Genomic DNA, 18,284 nt, shown 5'->3' with positions numbered 1-18,284 from the left:
ATGACATAACTGCATATTACCTTACACTGCACACATAGTTGACGTATTTAAGACTTAAAAAAAACAGTTGTTGAAAGTCTTTCCTGCGCTGCGATGTTACAGTACTTCATGTAGGAGGTGTTGATTATGGTTATGGTTTAATTTGTGCTAATATAAATGCTAATTAAAATGCATTTTTTAACATCTTTTTTTCCCACAAATTAAATATGGTATCGATAAGAGTACTGATAAATAACAGTATCAATAAGGAGTATCAATAAGGGTATTGTACCAATAAAATCTTAACGATATACACATTCCTTGTGACCACTGATGTAGTGCAAAAGGTGTTATGAACTACAAGTTTTATCTATGAGGGGCCGTTAGGGACATTATTCAGAATTACCTCTTACATACACTACTGAAATGCTCTCACACAAACAACTGAAATCTTTTTCTTTTATACACACTACTGAAACACTCTTATAAACACTACTGAAATGCTCTTACATACACTACTGAAATGCTCTCACATAAACAACTGAAATGTTTTTCTTTTATACACACTACTGAAACACTCTTATAAACACTACTGAAATGCTCTTACATACACTACTGAAATGCTCTTATAAATACTACTGAAACACTCTTATAAACACTACTGAAACACTCTTACATACACTACTGAAACACTCTTATAAACACTACTGAAATGCTCTTACATACACTACTGAAACACTCTTATAAACACTACTGAAATGCTCTTACATACACCACTGAAACACTCTTATAAACACTACTGAAATGCTCTTACATACACTATTGAAACACTCTTATAAACACTACTGAAATGCTCTTACATATACTACTGAAACACTCTTATAAACACTACTGAAACACTCTTATAAACACTACTGAAACATTCTTACATACACTACTGAAACACTCTTATAAACACTACTGAAACATTCTTACATACACTACTGAAACACTCTTATAAACACTACTGAAACATTCTTACATACACTACTGAAACACTCTTATAAACACTACTGAAATGTTTTTGTCTCACACACACACGCACACACACCTGGAATTATTTTTCACTAGTATGTATAAACGGATTTCACCTGTGTGTGTGTGTGCTTTTTACACGTCCGTGTGAGAGACAACAATTTCAGTAGTATGTGTTCAAAGATTTCAGTTATGTGTATGAGCGCATCTTACCAGTGTGTATGCAAGCATTTTACCAATGTGTGTAAGAGGATCTTACTAGTGTGTGTGAGTGATGTTGCATTCCGGTTCCGGTCACCAATAATCCCCGCCCCTTTTCAGACAAGTTTTTTTTATTTTTTTTTTAAAGTCAAGTTGTTGACAAAATGTCTGCCGACAAGTAGCTTAACCGAGGCGGGAGCTCCACTTCATAATTTGAGGGCTTCAGCGGAGAATATAAGAACACTTTCAATGCAACAAGGGTCGGGCTGCCGCCGTTTGTCGCCCCTGCAGGATGCGGCACCTGAGCGGCCACACAGGTGCCTTTCTCCTCCCGACAGCCAAGCAGCCTGGAGCAAATGTTACCTGGCGAGTTTACACTGCAGCATCATCAAGTGCAACGTTTCAGTTCATGGACATCGAAGCAAGAGGAGGAAAAGGTAATTAGACATTATTTATTTCTAAATGATTGTTGAATCCCTCGAAATGTAAGGCGACATGGCATTGTAGTGCGCTACAATGGTAACATGTCGAAATGTGAGTCACGTCGTGGTACGTCAGTAGCTAATCAAATACTAATGATATTGGATTACAATTATTTAGCGTTTTTCTATCGACTTGATAAGGGGTCCCCAAACTACGGCCCGCGGGCCGGTTACGGTCCACCAAAGTCCAACATCTGGTCCCTGGAAAAAGAAAAAAGTTGTATTATTATTTTCAATCTGTCTTTTCTAATCCATTTTTTGGTGTCCCCTAGCCGCTCAGGCAAATCATATTGTCTAAAAATGCATTTCCCTGTATGACTTATATTGTCTTGGCTGTTTTCATGTGATCTGATTGTTACATTCATATTCCAGAGTCACGACACAGCTGCATGACCATTTCAACAAGGACAGAATAAACAACCTCTGGATTCATGGAACTTCTCTGCACACAAATATATTAATTGGAATATTCAATCAATTTCACATAAACATAGTAAATATCCTTTTTTTTTTGCTCAAAAAAGGTTCCTTATGCCTCATTGGCGTTGTTAGGCCTGTTTTAGGGGGGGCTCAAGCCCCCCTAAAATATTCTTAAGCCCCCCTAAATAATTTGGGGACATTTTTTTTTTTTTTTTTTTTTTACAAATACATGCCGACATATTCATTATAAAGTGGCCCGAATATGAGTTTAAATAAATAATTATATAACCTGTCATTATTCACTCAGTTTCCCCTCACTTCGTAGCGTAAGGTAGAGAGCCCCTTTAGTGCGTCGGTATCCAATCCATTCCACTTGTTCATATAGAAAATGCCCACATCACTCAAAATCCAGTCCGCATTTTCTTTGCGACCTTGCGTATATATATATATATATATATATATATATATATATATATATAAGAAAAACCCAGACACCATCATTGTAGTCATTTTTCTCCTGCGTGGACTTCCGTCTTCCTTTACAATCAATCAATCAATGTTTATTTATATAGCCCTAAATCACAAGTGTCTCAAAGGGCTGCACAAGCCACAACGACATCCTCGGTACAAAGCCCACATACGGGCAAGGAAAAACTCACCCCAGTGGGACGTCGATGTGAATGACTATGAGAAACCTTGGAGAGGACCGCATATGTGGGTAACCCCCCCCCTCTAGGGGAGACCGAAAGCAATGGATGTCGAGTGGGTCTGACATAGTATTGTGAGAGTCCAGTCCATAGTGGATCCAACATAATAGTAAGAGTCCAGTCCATAGTGGGGCCAGCAGGACACCATCCCGAGCGGAGACGGGTCAGCAGCGTAGAGATGTTCCCAGCCGATGCACAGGCGAGCGGTCCACCCCGGGTCCCGACTCTGGACAGCCAGCACTTCATCCATGGCCACCGGACCTGTGCCCCCCACCCCCTCAAGGAAAAGGGGAGCAGAGGAGAAAAGAAAAGAAACGGCAGATCAACTGGTCCAACAGGGGGGCTATTTAAAGGCTAGAGTATACAAATGAGTTTTAAGATGGGACTTAAATGCTTCTACTGAGGTAGCATCTCTAATTGTTACCGGGAGGGCATTCCATAGTACTGGAGCCCGAATAGAAAACGCTCTATAGCCCGCAGACTTTTTTTGGGCTCTGGGAATCACTAATAAGCCGGAGTTCTTTGAACGCAGATTTCTTGCCGGGACATATGGTACAATACAATCGACAAGATAGGACGGAGCTAGACCGTGTAGTATTTTATACGTAAGTAGTAAAACCTTAAAGTCACTTCTTAAGTGCACAGGAAGCCAGTGCAGGTGAGCCAGTATAGGCGTAATATGATCAAACTTTCTTGTTCTTGTCAAAAGTCTAGCAGCCGCATTTTGTACCAACTGTAATTTTTTAATGCTAGACATAGGGAGACCCGAAAATAATACGTTACAGTAGTCGAGACGAGACGTAACGAACGCATGAATAATGATCTCAGCGTCGCTAGTGGATAAAATAGAACGAATTTTAGCGATATTACGGAGATGAAAGAAGGCCGTTTTAGTAACACTCTTAATGTGTGATTCAAACGAGAGAGTTGGGTCGAAGATAATACCCAGATTCTTTACTGATTCGCCTTGTGTAATTGTTTGGTTGTCAAATGTTAAGGTGGTATTATTAAATAAATGTCGGTGTTTAGCAGGACCGATAATCAACATTTCCGTTTTCTTGGCGTTGAGTTGCAAGAAGTTAGCGGACATCCAATGTTTAATTTCATTAAGACACGCCTCCAGCTGACTACAATCCGGCGTGTTGGTCAGCTTTAGGGGCATGTAGAGTTGGGTGTCATCAGCATAGCAATGAAAGCTAACACCGTATTTGCGTATGATGTCGCCTAGCGGCAGCATGTAAATACTAAAGAGTGCAGGGCCAAGAACCGAACCCTGAGGAACTCCGCACGTTACCTTAACATAGTCAGAGGTCACATTATTATGGGAAACGCATTGCATCCTGTCAGTAAGATAAGAGTTAAACCACGACAAGGCTAAGTCTGACATACCAATACGTGTTTTGATACGCTCTAATAAAATATTATGATCGACGGTATCGAAAGCAGCGCTAAGATCAAGAAGCAGCAACATAGATGACAATGAGTGAAGCTGCACGAAACCTTGTGTCTGCAATTGTAAATAATGTAGTTTTTAAGTTTTGTGTTTCTGGTAGAGTCTATATAAAGTAATATACATTATCCTATTGTTAAAATAATGAAAAAAACATCATTAAATATATTTGTTTTATTGTATTGTATTTTCAGAGGGAGGAAAAACCAAGACATTTAATATCAAATGTAAAATGAATAAATACATAAAAAGAAAAAGAAAAACAATGGTTAAAAGCCATTGTCCCGGGGAGCATTTCATTTCGTCACGTGCATTTTTTTTACCGTCCCCGGGACTACGTTAATCTCAACCCCTGAAGTTACATTTTATTGTTTGCATTATTTGTTTCAGCATTGCACTTTGAAGATGATCCCTCAACTCTTTGACAGCTTTGGCTCTTTTTCAGATCAGCAGACGGACTCTAAGTCTTTCTTATTTACAGTATATATAAACCTTTCTCATTTCTATTCAGACTTCCATATATATTTAATTTCCTTAACGGGTTGCCATAATATATATATCCATCCATCCATTTTCTACCGCTTATTCCCTTTTGGGGTCGCGGGGGGCGCTGGAGCCTATCTCAGATATATATATATATATAATTATATTTAAACCAAATTATCCCGATCCAGATATTATTTTAATTCAAGTAACTAAGTAATATTTCCAGGGCTTTAATTTACAACCATTTTAGTCACATATGTGCCCAAAATGTAATCTGTGCAACTTCTAAATATTTGGGAACAAACAATTATTGTATTGTGAGCTAAAGTGGGGGCAGCACGGTGGAAGAGGGGTTAGTGCGTCTGCCTCACAATACGAAGGTGCTGAGTAGTCTGGGGTTCAATCCCAGGCTTGGGATCTTTCTGTGTGGAGTTTGCATGTTCTCCCCGTGGCTGCGTGGGTTCCCTCCGGGTACTCCGGCTTCCTCCCACCTACAAAAACATGCACCTGGGGATAGGTTGATTGGCAACACTAAATTGGCCCTAGTGTGTGAATGTGAGTGTGAATGTTGTCTGTCTATCTGTGTTGGCCCTGCGATGAGGTGGCGACTTGTCCAGGGTGTACCCTCCTTCCGCCCGATTGTAGCTGAGATAGGCTCCAGCGCCCCCCGCGACCCCGAAGGGAATAAGCGGTAGAAAATGGATGGATGGATGGAGCTAAAGTGGTGGCATTAGCCTCTATGTTGTGAATTAATAACATAAAGGCTAATGCCACCACTTTCATTGTGTTTCAGTGTATCTTGAAGGATCATGCAAGTAATTGTTTCTTGTTGATGCTGTAAACAAAATATCACTGTGCAAAGCCATGTTTGTTGTTGTACTGAACACAGATTGAAAATAAACCGACTGAAATAATAATAATAACAATGAATTATGTATAAGTCTTTGTTAGCCGTTTGTGAAGTGTTTTGCTCGTGCGTTACGTTCGTTCGCATGCTGTGCATCTCCTGAGGGCTAAGCCCCCCCTGTCCTTAAAAGCTAGTGACACCCCTGTTATGCCTTATTATTTATATACTTTTCAATGCTTCTTGTAGTCAGACAATATATATTGTTTGTCTAAAATTATAGTTTAAGTTAATGTGTTAATATTTACACCTAGCCTAAATACAATAATCATAAGACAAAAAAATTGTGTAGCACAAACATTTGGGACAAGTTTGGGGAGATTTTGACAAAGTGTGTGTGATGGTGGGGGCTGGATGACATTACTCATCAGAACATAAAATAACTTAAAAACCTCAACGGTAGAAACATAAATGTTTACAGCACAAACATATTGCAGTGTTATTTTGATATTTGCAATAATAAAGTGGGCAACTTCATATATGTCTGTATAACAGGTTCCTTTATTTATTTTTTTACAAAATGTTAATTTGCAGAATACACTGCACAAGAGAAGAAAACATTTTAACAAACCTTATATATCACATATTGTTCACTGAATAAAGTGCAGAATTGAAGTGAAAATGTCTATTCCATAGTTGCCATCATTTTCAAGTGGGTTCACTTGTTGAAAAATGTTCATTGTTGTCTCATTAATGTTTACATCTATGTCTGGAATTACACACCGACAAGTATTGAAAACATATGAATAATAAGACATAAGGAACCTTTCTGAGCCAAAAAAGGTTGTTTTCAACACACTGTTGAAAATAATAATCACAATGTTTCTATGTGAAATTGATTGAATATTCCAATTAATATATTTGTGTGCAGAGAAGTTCCATGAATCCAGAGGTTGTTTATTCTGTCCTTGTTGAAATGGTCATGCAGCTGTGTCGTGACTCTGGAATAAGAATGTAACAATCAGATCACATGAAAACAGCCAAGACAATATAAGTCATACAGGGAAATGCATTTTTAGACAATATGATTTGCCTGAGCGGCTAGGGGACACCAAAAAATGGATTAGAAAAGACAGATTGAAAATAATAATACAACTTTTTTTTTTCTCCAGCGGACCGGATGTTGGACTTCGGTGGACCGTAACCGGCCCGCGGGCCGTAGTTTGGGGACCCCTTATCAAGTCGATAGAAAAACGCTAAATAATTGTAATCCATTATCATTAGTATTTGATTAGCTACTGACGTACCACGACGTGACTCACATTTCGACATGTTACCATTGTAGCGCACTACAATGCCATGTCGCCTTACATTTCGAGGGATTCAACAATCATTTAGAAATAAATAATGTCTAATTACCTTTTCCTCCTCTTGCTTCGATGTCCATGAACTGAAACGTTGCACTTGATGATGCTGCAGTGTAAACTCGCAAGGTAACATTTGCTCCAGGCTGCTTGGCTGTCGGGAGGAGAAAGGGACCTGTGTGGCCGCTCAGGTGCCGCGTCCTGCAGGGGCGACAAACGGCGGCAGCCCGACCCTTGTTGCATTGAAAGTGTTCTTATATTCTCCGCTGAAGCCCTCAAATTATGAAGTGGAGCTCCCGCCTCGGTTAAGCTACCTGTCGACAGACATTTTGTCAACAACTTGGCTTTAAAAAAAATAAATAAAAAAAATAAAATAAAAACTTGTCTGAAAAGGGGCGGGGATTATTGGTGACCGGGACCGGAATGCAACATCGCTCACACACACTAGTAAGATCCTCTTACACACATTGGTAAAATGCTTGCATACACACTGGTAAGATGCGCTCATACACATAACTGAAATCTTTGCACACATACTACTGAAATTGTTGTCTCTCACACGGACGTGTAAAAAGCACACACACACACACACACACAGGTGAAATCCGTTTATACATACTAGTGAAAAATAATTCCAGGTGTGTGTGCGTGTGTGTGTGTGCGTGAGACAAAAACATTTCAGTAGTGTTTATAAGAGTGTTTCAGTAGTGTATGTAAGAATGTTTCAGTAGTGTTTATAAGAGTGTTTCAGTAGTGTATGTAAGAATGTTTCAGTAGTGTTTATAAGAGTGTTTCAGTAGTGTATGTAAGAATGTTTCAGTAGTGTTTATAAGAGTGTTTCAGTAGTGTTTATAAGAGTGTTTCAGTAGTGTATGTAAGAGCATTTCAGTAGTGTTTATAAGAGTGTTTCAGTAGTGTATGTAAGATTATTTCAGTAGTGTTTATAAGAGTGTTTCAGTAGTGTAAGTAAGAGCATTTCAGTAGTGTTTATAAGAGTGTTTCAGTAGTGTATGTAAGAGCATTTCAGTAGTGTTTATAAGAGTGTTTCAGTAGTGTATGTAAGAGTGTTTCAGTAGTGTTTATAAGAGTGTTTCAGTAGTATTTATAAGAGCATTTCAGTAGTGTATGTAAGAGCATTTCAGTAGTGTTTATAAGAGTGTTTCAGTAGTGTGTATAAAAGAAAAACATTTCAGTTGTTTATGTGAGAGCATTTCAATAGTGTATGTAAGAGCATTTTAGTAGTGTTTACAAGAGTGTTTCAGTAGTGTGTATAAAAGAAAAAGATTTCAGTTGTTTGTGTGAGAGCATTTCAGTAGTGTATGTAAGAGGTAATTCTGAATAATGTCCCTAACGGCCCCTCATATTTATCCACCCACTCACACAACAACTACACGCATTTATAACAAACAAAAATACAGATTACAGTATTTGATTAGTAAAGTAAATGTGCATTTTCTATAATTTTATGACTTTGTCTTGTTGTTTGAGTTTGAACACGTCAATTTGAGGTCAAACGAATCAAAAATATGGGAATTCGTAAGCTTCACCCGTTGCTTGTGGTGTTGTCAGGTTGACACCGCTAGTGAAGTGGAGGAACTGGACATTGACATGGCCCTCGCACCTTACACAGCCAGCAGAGGAACAGCCAAGCTCCAGGTTTTTATTGCACGATACAGGTTCGTAAAATGTATTTAGAATTAAGTGTCAACAAACTATAATGCAGAGTTTGGTCTCATAAAAGGCTTTTAGTCAACCTGTAAATTAATTTTAAACAGCTATAATCCTTATGATGGCCCTAATAATAACCCTGAAATGGAACTACCACTCACTGCTGGAGAATACATCTATGTGTATGGAGGCATGGATGATGACGGCTTCTATGAAGGTATGTGCTGATGATATGTAGTTTAATGTAAAATTTGGTATTTTTGTGTCACACGGTGATCATTTTTTAGGTGAGTTAATGGATGGAAGAAGAGGGTTGGTCCCCTCTAATTTTGTGGAACGCCTTTCGGATGACGATGTAATGGGCTCTCACCCTGAGGAGACGAGTGACATGTCCCACAACACCTTGCTAAACAGCAGTTTGCACAGTGCCAGCAACCAGCATCACCTCCACACAGGTGTACATGCCTCAGAGAGGACGGAGGCCTCTTCTGCCTCTGGCCCCGCCTCAGCCTCTTCCAATTCGGCCTTGGCTGTCTCAGCCCCCCTCACCAATGGCCTGGACTTGGATTTGGAGGAGATGGAAGTGGACACTGTGCCTTACCCTCGTAAGCTCAAACTCATCAAGCAGCTTGCCAAGAGCATCATCATCAGCTGGGACCCTCCACTGGTGCCGGCTGGGTGGGGCAACGTGTGGAGCTATAATGTGTATGTGGACCAGGAGCTACGGCTTAATGTGCCCTTCGGTGCCCAAACCAAAGCTGTGCTAGAGAGGCTTGACATCAACCTCAAGGCCTACCGTGTATCTGTGCAAAGTCTGACAGAGAAGGGCCTCTCAGACCAGCTGCGCTGCAGCATGCTGATTGGCCGTGACATATGTGTGGCACCTACACAGCTGCGTGTGGACAGCATCACTGCCACCTCTGCCAGCCTGTCCTGGCTGCCCTGCAACAGTAACTATGTGCACATTGTGTCCTTGAATGAGCAAAAGTGTGAGCTGGTGAAGGCTGGATGCTATTCGCTGTGCCTCAACAACCTCTTACCCAGCCTGCAGTACACAGTCAAAGTGGAGGCACGGCCACATCGCACAGCATGGGAGTTACCTGTGGAGCGACGTGAACACAGAAGTGCTACCATCAATTTCAGCACGTTAACGGCAGGTCAGGAGTTGACATTCTGTCTTTGCCAACATTTTATACACATTTTAATCAAGCAATTTAGGACAGTCTTTCATGCTCTCTAGGGCAATGCAGTAATCTCAGTATAGACTTGATCATTTTAAATCAATATATTATACATTTCATAACACCATCATTAAAGTGTTGTAGCATTGATATTGTGATTAAATGTGTTAGTTTTTCTTTATTTAGATTCTGTGAGCACTGTTCTTTTTTAACTAAGTTCACTTAATGATTACCCAAATTTGCTTAAGTTTCAAGCCCACAGTCTGGGAACACAGGTATATATGGTCTAAAAAATGTTGAATGTCCCTTTAGAAATGTTTTGTCATTTTCTTGCTGGACGTCTGTGTTCATTGTAGAATATTTTCTCATCCCAAGTACTAGTTTCAAAATACTGCAACTCACATGAACTCGTATTAATGTTAAAACATGTCTATACTATACCTTATATTTACCATTGGCTGTGATATAATCATTTAGGTCCTCCTGATGCTCCACTGGATGTACAGTTGGAGCACGGTCCTTCCCCAGGGATTGCCCTTATCAGTTGGCTGCCAGTCACTATTGATAATGCTGGAACCTCCAATGGAGTCCATGTCACTGGGTACACCATATATGCAGATAAGAAAAAGGTTTGACGGGTGGCTTTATTCTTTAAACTACTATAGTTACAAATTTGAATATTTTGTGTAATTAATTTGCAGGTGCTAGAGGTGTCCTCCCCAACAGCCGGCAGTGCTCTGCTGGGACCCTCCCAAATCCAATCCCTGCAGACAGCTCAGGAACTTATTGTCAGGACAATGTCTGCCCACGGGGAGTCCTGTGACTCTTTTCCAGTTAATGTGCCCTCCAAGCTTGCCGCTATCATGGCTGGCCCCGCTGCCGCCACCCTGGTAGTACCAACCCTTGCCTGCACCCCTGTTAGACCCACAAATCTATCCAGGCAGCTTACTTTTGAGAACTCTTCTGCCAAAGTCTCCATGTTGCCCGACACAATACCACCAGAAAGACCCATTACTGGCCTCACAGTGGATGATGTTGCCAACTGTCTTCATATGCCACCCTCAGAGGCCTTTGTGTCATCAGCCTCATTTGCGAAGGCATGGACCAGCCCTCTTAGTGCTGCTTCCATGGCTGCATGTGAAGCCACATTACCCGTTACCTCCACAGTCACACCAGTGGTAATTCTAACTCACTGTTTGTGTGATGCACAGTTGTCTTCTGGTTGGAAAATGCACATTGACTTTTTTTTCTTTTCGCCAGATGAATCTGACACCCCCCACCTCCTCAGCTCTCCAACCATCTCCTGTAATAAAACCTGTGCCTGCAGCAACAACGGTGACACAAGTGGTCGCGTTAGAGCAGCGCACCGACAGCCCTGGAACAATGCGTCCTTTCCCGTCCATTACAGAATTCATTGAGGAGCCCTGTGCCATACATGGAACCCCAGAGCGCATTCCCACACCGCCTAAAACCCAGATTACAGACCTACTGAACCCACAAGACACTCTAATCCTTCGACCTCCCAGTACTTCATCACTGGACTCTGAGGTTGACGAGGAACTCGAGAACAAACGCTTGGTTTCCATTGAGGAGTTCTTGAGGCAGGACCATGACCCACTGTACAACAAGATGCAGGAGGTCAGTTTTGAATTATTGACTTACTTTTATAATATGAATGTCTACTGGTGAGAACTACAATGAATGTGATGTATTTGTGGCAACAGTTACCGTTAAATACTCTGGATTTGATGTTTCTTTAATTGTAGGTTTGTAGCAGAGGGCTAGTGGAGCATCTCACTGACAACATTCGATCAGATCTGTTTGACATCCTCGAAGAGGAAGAAGAGGACCTAAATTCTGATCACTTTAGGGAAGCATCAACCAGGGAATACACAATCATAGCTAACAGGGTATGTGGGAATAAGTACTCAAATAATCTGAATATGAATACTGTACCTATGAGGTACCATGTGTCCCTGTATAATATGAATATTTAAGTAACATTTTGAAGTCACATGCTTTAATTGTGATTCTTTTTTGTTTTATCTTTTCTTTCCTTTTGCATGGCTGGGCATCTTCTTCCTTTAATTTCTTCTTTTTTTTACTCAACAATGATACGGCCTTTCCCTTTGGCCATTCTTGGCTTTTTATGGTCTATGGTCGTAGTTACGCAAATCCGAGCCTTCAGATAGTGATGAAGATATTCTTGAAAGAATTCTCAAGTTGCCCCCTCAGGTCTACCACAACAAACAGCTGTTCAGCATTCCTGAGGTAACAGAGGATGAAGACGGTTTTCGGGAAGAACCTTTACCTCATCGCATACAGGTTCAGTTGAGGCCCAGCCACCTTCACCCCAGAGACACAGAACAACTCCATCATGTTTCGCAACGTCACCCTCCATACTCCAACCCTAACTTTCCCCCTCAGCACCACCACTTTAACAGTGATCCCAGATCCCTAACCAAAGAGCCTTTATTGAGGCGAGGACCCTTACAAGTGAAGCCCAAGTTGCAGTACAGAGTCCACTATTCAGATGGAGAAAACACTGTAAATTATCCTAGTGAAAAATTAGTGTGTTTATGTGAAGGTCCGACCAACAGGCGTGTGTCTGTTCACTGTCCTCCCCAGTCCACTCCCAACAAACACAGGATACCACTTAGAGGTTTAGAGGACCGCCTTAGGAGGGAGGCCATGCTTAGGAGTCAGATGGTAGCAGGTTATGAGCCTACTACACCAAGACCTTACCCAATCAGCAAATTAGTACGTCCTGTAAGGTCACCCATTAGTGGAGGGATGGCGATTGATGTGGAGTACGGTACAGATGACGTCAATAAACCAGGAGCGTGCACTTCAGGAGAGGTGGTGATGGAACAGCTGAGCTCAGAGTGGTGGATCGAGGGGTCTGAAATGGAGCATATTGGACCCTCCTACCACCAGGGGAAAAAGGCAGATTCCTTGGTAAACATTATGGCAGTATTCTCCAGTTTCGATCCTTCCCTTTAAATCATTATAGGAGTTATTCTGTAATTGAACCACTATAGATAAAAACTTCTTCAACTACTTCTTTAATGATCATTACTGAAATGGGCAGATAGTGTAGTCAGTTTATTGAGGAGATGCTGCATTAATGGGTCCTCTGCAACCTAAAAAAATTGTGTTTTGTGGTTGATGTTGTTAATCTTCAGAATTAGTTAGCCTAGTCATAGATAAATATTAACATGTCCAGCAAGAAGTAATATTTCCTGTTATGTAGCGGCTTAGAGCGTAAACTAGTTTCCGATTTTGGTTCCCCACTAATTTCCTCATTGTGCTTTCCTGCTCTAGTACTGGTTATAATCCAGTGTCAGAAGATTTTCTCATTGTCTTTTTGTGATTATTGTACAGGAGCCCCATCAGCTATCAAGATGTGAGGCAGTTCCATTGTGGGTGCATGATTCCGAGCAAACATCTAAACCAGTTGTTTTGGAAAGCAAGCGGCTCAAAGGTCAGAGACTATTTCGTATTACTACTTATTCTAAATGTTACATTCCTAACTCAACCAAGCGTAATAAATGTTAAAGTGATGCTGACAGATCCATGTTTTCTGTCAGGAAGTCTCTGCTTCTCTCCCACATGCTGGTAGTCAGATTAGCACAATATGTGGCAAAGGAGGTGTGTCTGCACTGGTGGAGAAGTGGGAGATAGCCCGTTAAGCTGAGAACCGGCTTAACTTAAAGTGGCTTGTCATGACAGGAGGAAGTGACGGATATTAAAATAGTAACGTTGATTAGCCAAAAAAACGTGTAATGATGCCGAAGCCTTTCTCTTCTTCCATTCCTACCCTGCGTATTTTTGATAATGAAGCAATTTGTGTATTCCTAAATGGGTTTTTTGAACACACACTAGAGTACACACGAAAACAAATATGCACATAGATAGAGGAAGGGACTACGGACATGCTATGGATCTATTATTAATCAGCAAGGATGTGAAAGTGTGTTCCCCCATGATTATTGCTCCTGATGGCCTGATTCTCCATAATGAGATAGAGAACAGCTCTCTTCAGAGCAGCTTATGTCCCACTACAGCTCTTTAAATTTGTCTCACTTTGTCCTATACGATAGACGTGTACTGTAGATAAAGTCTTTGGTCGTACTGGCATCGTGCTTTACTCGTGCAATTTTGTAAACTGTGCTGCAGGCCATTAAATATTACTTTGTATTTAATCAGTGAGGTGATGTAGGAAACTAAGTAAGAAAACAGACTATGTTTTGTATATGAAAATTGTCAGATCTAGACCAGAGATTGGGTCAAAATGTTTGCTTTTCTTCCAGGGTGTTGCAGTTCATGTGTTTGTCAAACAGCTCATGCAGCTTAGGATCAGCGGTTTAGCTTGATTACCTCTTTTGAGGACACGTCGGGGCTAAGCAAGCTCTGTTCATAGCAGCACATTAGGGGAAAGGCGAACTTTAAAAACCGTTTGCAGTGATCTTTGCAAACTATGCATTACTCGTATGTCGACAGTATGCTGCAGTGGTGAACATCAGTGAACAGGTTTGTTAATAAACAATGCCAAACAAATTATATTTTTAACAGATAAATAACAGTTACATTTAGTATTTGTATTTTAATTAGTACTTATATCCAGTGGCAAAACAGTTCGTTAATAATGATGTAATCTTTATAACTGTGTAATCTATTACTTTCTAGTCAGGTGCTTTTACCTGTGGACAGTTTCACCTACTACAGTGAAATCCACAGAACAACTAGCTGGCTTGTTGGCAAGCATGAGCAAGCCTTGAGAGCTAATTCTATGGCGTGAAAAACTGCTTGACAGCAATGTCACAGGCTTCTGGAAAGAAGTTAAAAATATAAATAGGGTTAAAGCAGCATTGCCATGCAACATTATGGGTGTATCTGGTGGAGAAAATATTAATGAACTGTGGGGGCAGCACTATGCTGCTCTGTTCAACTGTGTCAGAAGTAAGCCCAATTGTACAGGCAACATAGAGGAAGTGGTTGGGAGCAGCAGTATGCTGCTATGTTCAACTGTGTCAGAAGTAAGCCCAATTGTACAGGCAACTAGCTAATAACAAAGCATGCGGCATCGATAAAATTACGGCAGAGCACCTGAAGCTAGCCAGCTCTTGGGTTGCCACGTTGCTCTCCATCTGTCTTACAGGGTTGGTATGGTTTTGTAATTTATGTTTTAATTATGTAAAAATACTGCAGTGAAAAAGCTAAGCGTACAGCCCTGTGTTGCATATAACGACTGTCTCAGAATCCGGCTCAGTAAGCAGTAATGCCAGCAATGTTTTTAGTGATTTTGGGATAAACACTTTCCAGGCCACCCTGAGAAAACTGATGTTTAAGTTTATATGTAGACTATAGGGGTCCCAGTAGGTGTAGTTCTATTAGATATCAATCCCTTATATGGAAACACTGGTATTTGAGATTTCTATAGAATGTGGAGAAGTACTTTTTGAAATACATGTTCCTTGCTGCTCTTCCTTTTACTAAATATGCATGAGCACTTTTTAATATTATGTTATATAATGCCTTTTATTGTACCGTATTTTTCGGATTATAAGTCCCTCCGGAGTATAAATCGCACCGGCCGAAAATGCATCATAAAGAAGGAAAAAAACATATACAAGTCGCACTCGAGTATAAGTCACATTTTTGGGGGAAATTTATTTGATAAAATCCAACACCAAGAATAGACATTTGAAAGGCAATTTAAAATAAATAAAGAATAGTGAACAACAGGCTGAATAAGTGTACGTTATATGACGCATAAATAACGAACTGAGAGCGTGCCTGGTATGTTAACGTAACATATTATGGTAAGAGTCATTCAAATAACTATAACATATAGAACATGCTATACGTTTACCAAACAATCTGTCACTCCTAATCGCCAAATACGATGAAATCTTCTTCCTCTGTGTCGCTTCTAAACAACTCTGCCAACTCCAAAGGTAGACAATCTTCTTGCCATTTTCTGCTGCATATTTCACTACGTCCAGCGATGGGAGCAGACCTTTCCCAGCAGAGAGCCAGCCACACAATGAGTCATACATTGAGGTGCTATTTAAGCAAGACAGTGATTGCCAACCTGACACAGCTACCTTGGGGCAGGTGGCCACACATCAACCTGATTGAAAATGGAGTTAGGGATGTACTTGCCTTCAATGACCACACCCAGAGGTTGGCGTAGTTTGACCGCCTGGTGCATGCTATCACTGTGATGGCTGGCCCACTGCCTGGTCTCACCTGTTCGGGGGTATTGTGATGCTCCACATATCCCCCCTCCTAAGCTCCTTGTTGGGACGAGGAGTTTCCTGTTCCTCATCTTCGTAGCGGCGGGACATCGCGTCGGCGTGGCGGATATCCTTTCCGGGGCGATGCTCGACGGTGCATTTATAATTTTGCAGTTCCAGGAACCAGCGGGTCACCCGTGTGTTGCTGTCCTTATTGGTGGCCATCCATTTGAGGGGGCGTGGTCGGTGAAACGTCTTCCCCATAGGTATTATCTGAGATGGTGGATGGCCCACTTCACAGCGAGACACTCCTTCTCCACAGTAGAGTAATTTTTCTCGTGCTTCAACAGTTTTCGGCGAATGAAGGTTACTGGGTGTTCATCTGCCCCAACCAATTGGGCTAGGACTGCCCCGATCCCAGTGCCAGAGGCATCTGTGTGGAGGACGAATGGCTTTGTGAAGTCGGGTGCCTTTTCGGTGCCATTTTTGTTCAGCCGATCTCAGTATTATAAGTTACCGCCAATGTTGAAATTATCTATTTTTATAGTCACTGAAGTAGGGCAGGTAGCATCTTTTTTTTCACAATACACTTCTGCCATGACCCACAATGTACTTCTGCCATGACGCGCCCACGCCAAAATTTTTATTGGTTGACGTGTGTGTGACGATTGCTGATATACGCCTAGTCTCTTACGTGAATTAGATAAATAATATTATTTGATATTTTACGGTAATGTGTTAATAATTTCACACATAAATCGCTCCAGAGTATAAATCGCACCTACTATGAAACTAACTGTAATTTATAATCCGAAAAATACGGTATATTTTGTATGTACTGCATGCAATTGTATGTCTATTTAGACCTTGGAGTCTGCAATGAAGTTTGATGATGACTGTGTGCAGGTTGTTTCGAATCACCAAAGACAAAAGGAGACACACGCATCTTTGTAGCCCTCTTCCCCTATGATCCTGCCACCATGTCACCTAACCCGGATGCTTCCGAGGAGGAGTTGCTGTTTAGAGAGGGACAGATCATCACAGTATGTCCCCACACAGTGTGAACATGATTGCAACAGCACCTAATTCAGCGTGTCACATCTTCTTTATGGCATGTCAGATGCAACAGATCAAGCAGACATGAACACCAATTCCTGTTCACAATCTAACATGTACAACATAATAAATATGCTTGCTTACATGCAAACAAGTTGTGTTTAGCTAAAACATTTTCATTATCTGTTAATGGTCTAGTGAAATCAATCAAACTTGAGAGTGTAGAGCAGAAATTGTTTTTTTCTTTTCTGTTCAGGTTTATGGCGATAAAGACTCAGACGGGTTCTACCAAGGGGAGTCTGGTGGTCGTTTGGGATATGTTCCTTGCAACATGGTGTCTGAGATACAGGTAGAGGATGAGGAAACACGGCAGCAAATATTGCAGCAGGGGTTCTTATCTACAGAGGCCTCCATGGAGAAGATAGGTACATCATGCATGAGATTATTTGAATGTTGGCTGTTGTTTAATAATACATATCAATGTGTCATTCATGTTATCACTATTGTTCATGTTGTCAAGTGGTAAGTAAAATTTATTTTCTGTATTTTTCAAATACAGAAAAATACATTTAGGAATACATATCAATCAATTTGCTGGTTGACTGTCAATATTTTTAATCATTATTGTAAGCAGTTACAGTTTTAGAGGGACTAAGTTGTAAAAGGAGGTTGTGCAAGTGTTTGACTTGGATGGAAGTGATTCCAGCAAATCATCTTTGAGGTAAATGATAACTATACCAGCACTTCTTTAAAACATGCAACACTCACAGAAGTGTCTGAACTTTGTTCACCAAAAGCCACGTGCTGAAAAGATGCAGACCTTATTCACTTTGATGTTTTCTATATATTTTCCTAAATATGAAAAAAGGAAAAACAAGTTATGTTTCAAGCCAAATACTGTTTTGGTTAATATTAGATATTAGTATTAATCAACATGTTTTTTTTTTACATTGTGACTTATTAATCTATTGTTCTTATAAAATAAAAAGGGGGTCATGAATGGCCCCTAAGGCGCACTTTGAACACTAATGCTTTAAATTGTTCTGTCTGCACAGTTAGTCTGTATAGACAAGAGGTCCCCAAACTGCTACGAGCTACTTTATTCCTAAACTTTGAACCCGCTGGCTTATAAAACGGTTACAGCTAGTTAATAGATTATTCTTCGCTTAAGGCGATAATAAAAAGTTTTT

The 18,284-nt window shown here is 40.6% G+C and overlaps 1 protein-coding gene across 2 annotated transcripts in view; it reads left to right on the top strand.

Annotated features, from left to right (window-relative positions):
- Nucleotides 1-18,284, top strand: part of tspoap1 (TSPO associated protein 1) — a 223,963-nt gene that overhangs the window by 164,687 nt on the left and 40,992 nt on the right. For both annotated transcript variants that reach the window (XM_061963136.2, XM_061963137.2), the window contains 11 exons: nucleotides 8,517-8,623; nucleotides 8,723-8,832; nucleotides 8,903-9,772; nucleotides 10,274-10,425; nucleotides 10,498-10,974; nucleotides 11,057-11,434; nucleotides 11,563-11,706; nucleotides 11,963-12,754; nucleotides 13,181-13,280; nucleotides 16,945-17,081; nucleotides 17,351-17,519. In XM_061963136.2, the coding sequence (XP_061819120.1) occupies nucleotides 8,517-8,623; nucleotides 8,723-8,832; nucleotides 8,903-9,772; nucleotides 10,274-10,425; nucleotides 10,498-10,974; nucleotides 11,057-11,434; nucleotides 11,563-11,706; nucleotides 11,963-12,754; nucleotides 13,181-13,280; nucleotides 16,945-17,081; nucleotides 17,351-17,519 (3,436 nt within the window). The remainder of the gene's footprint in view (nucleotides 1-8,516; nucleotides 8,624-8,722; nucleotides 8,833-8,902; nucleotides 9,773-10,273; nucleotides 10,426-10,497; nucleotides 10,975-11,056; nucleotides 11,435-11,562; nucleotides 11,707-11,962; nucleotides 12,755-13,180; nucleotides 13,281-16,944; nucleotides 17,082-17,350; nucleotides 17,520-18,284) is intronic.

This window comes from Nerophis lumbriciformis, linkage group LG09, assembly GCF_033978685.3.
Source record: "Nerophis lumbriciformis linkage group LG09, RoL_Nlum_v2.1, whole genome shotgun sequence".
NCBI lineage: Eukaryota > Metazoa > Chordata > Actinopteri > Syngnathiformes > Syngnathidae > Nerophis > Nerophis lumbriciformis.
The sequence above is the reverse complement of the archived record's forward strand: the minus strand, read 5'-3'. Positions and strand labels throughout refer to the sequence as shown.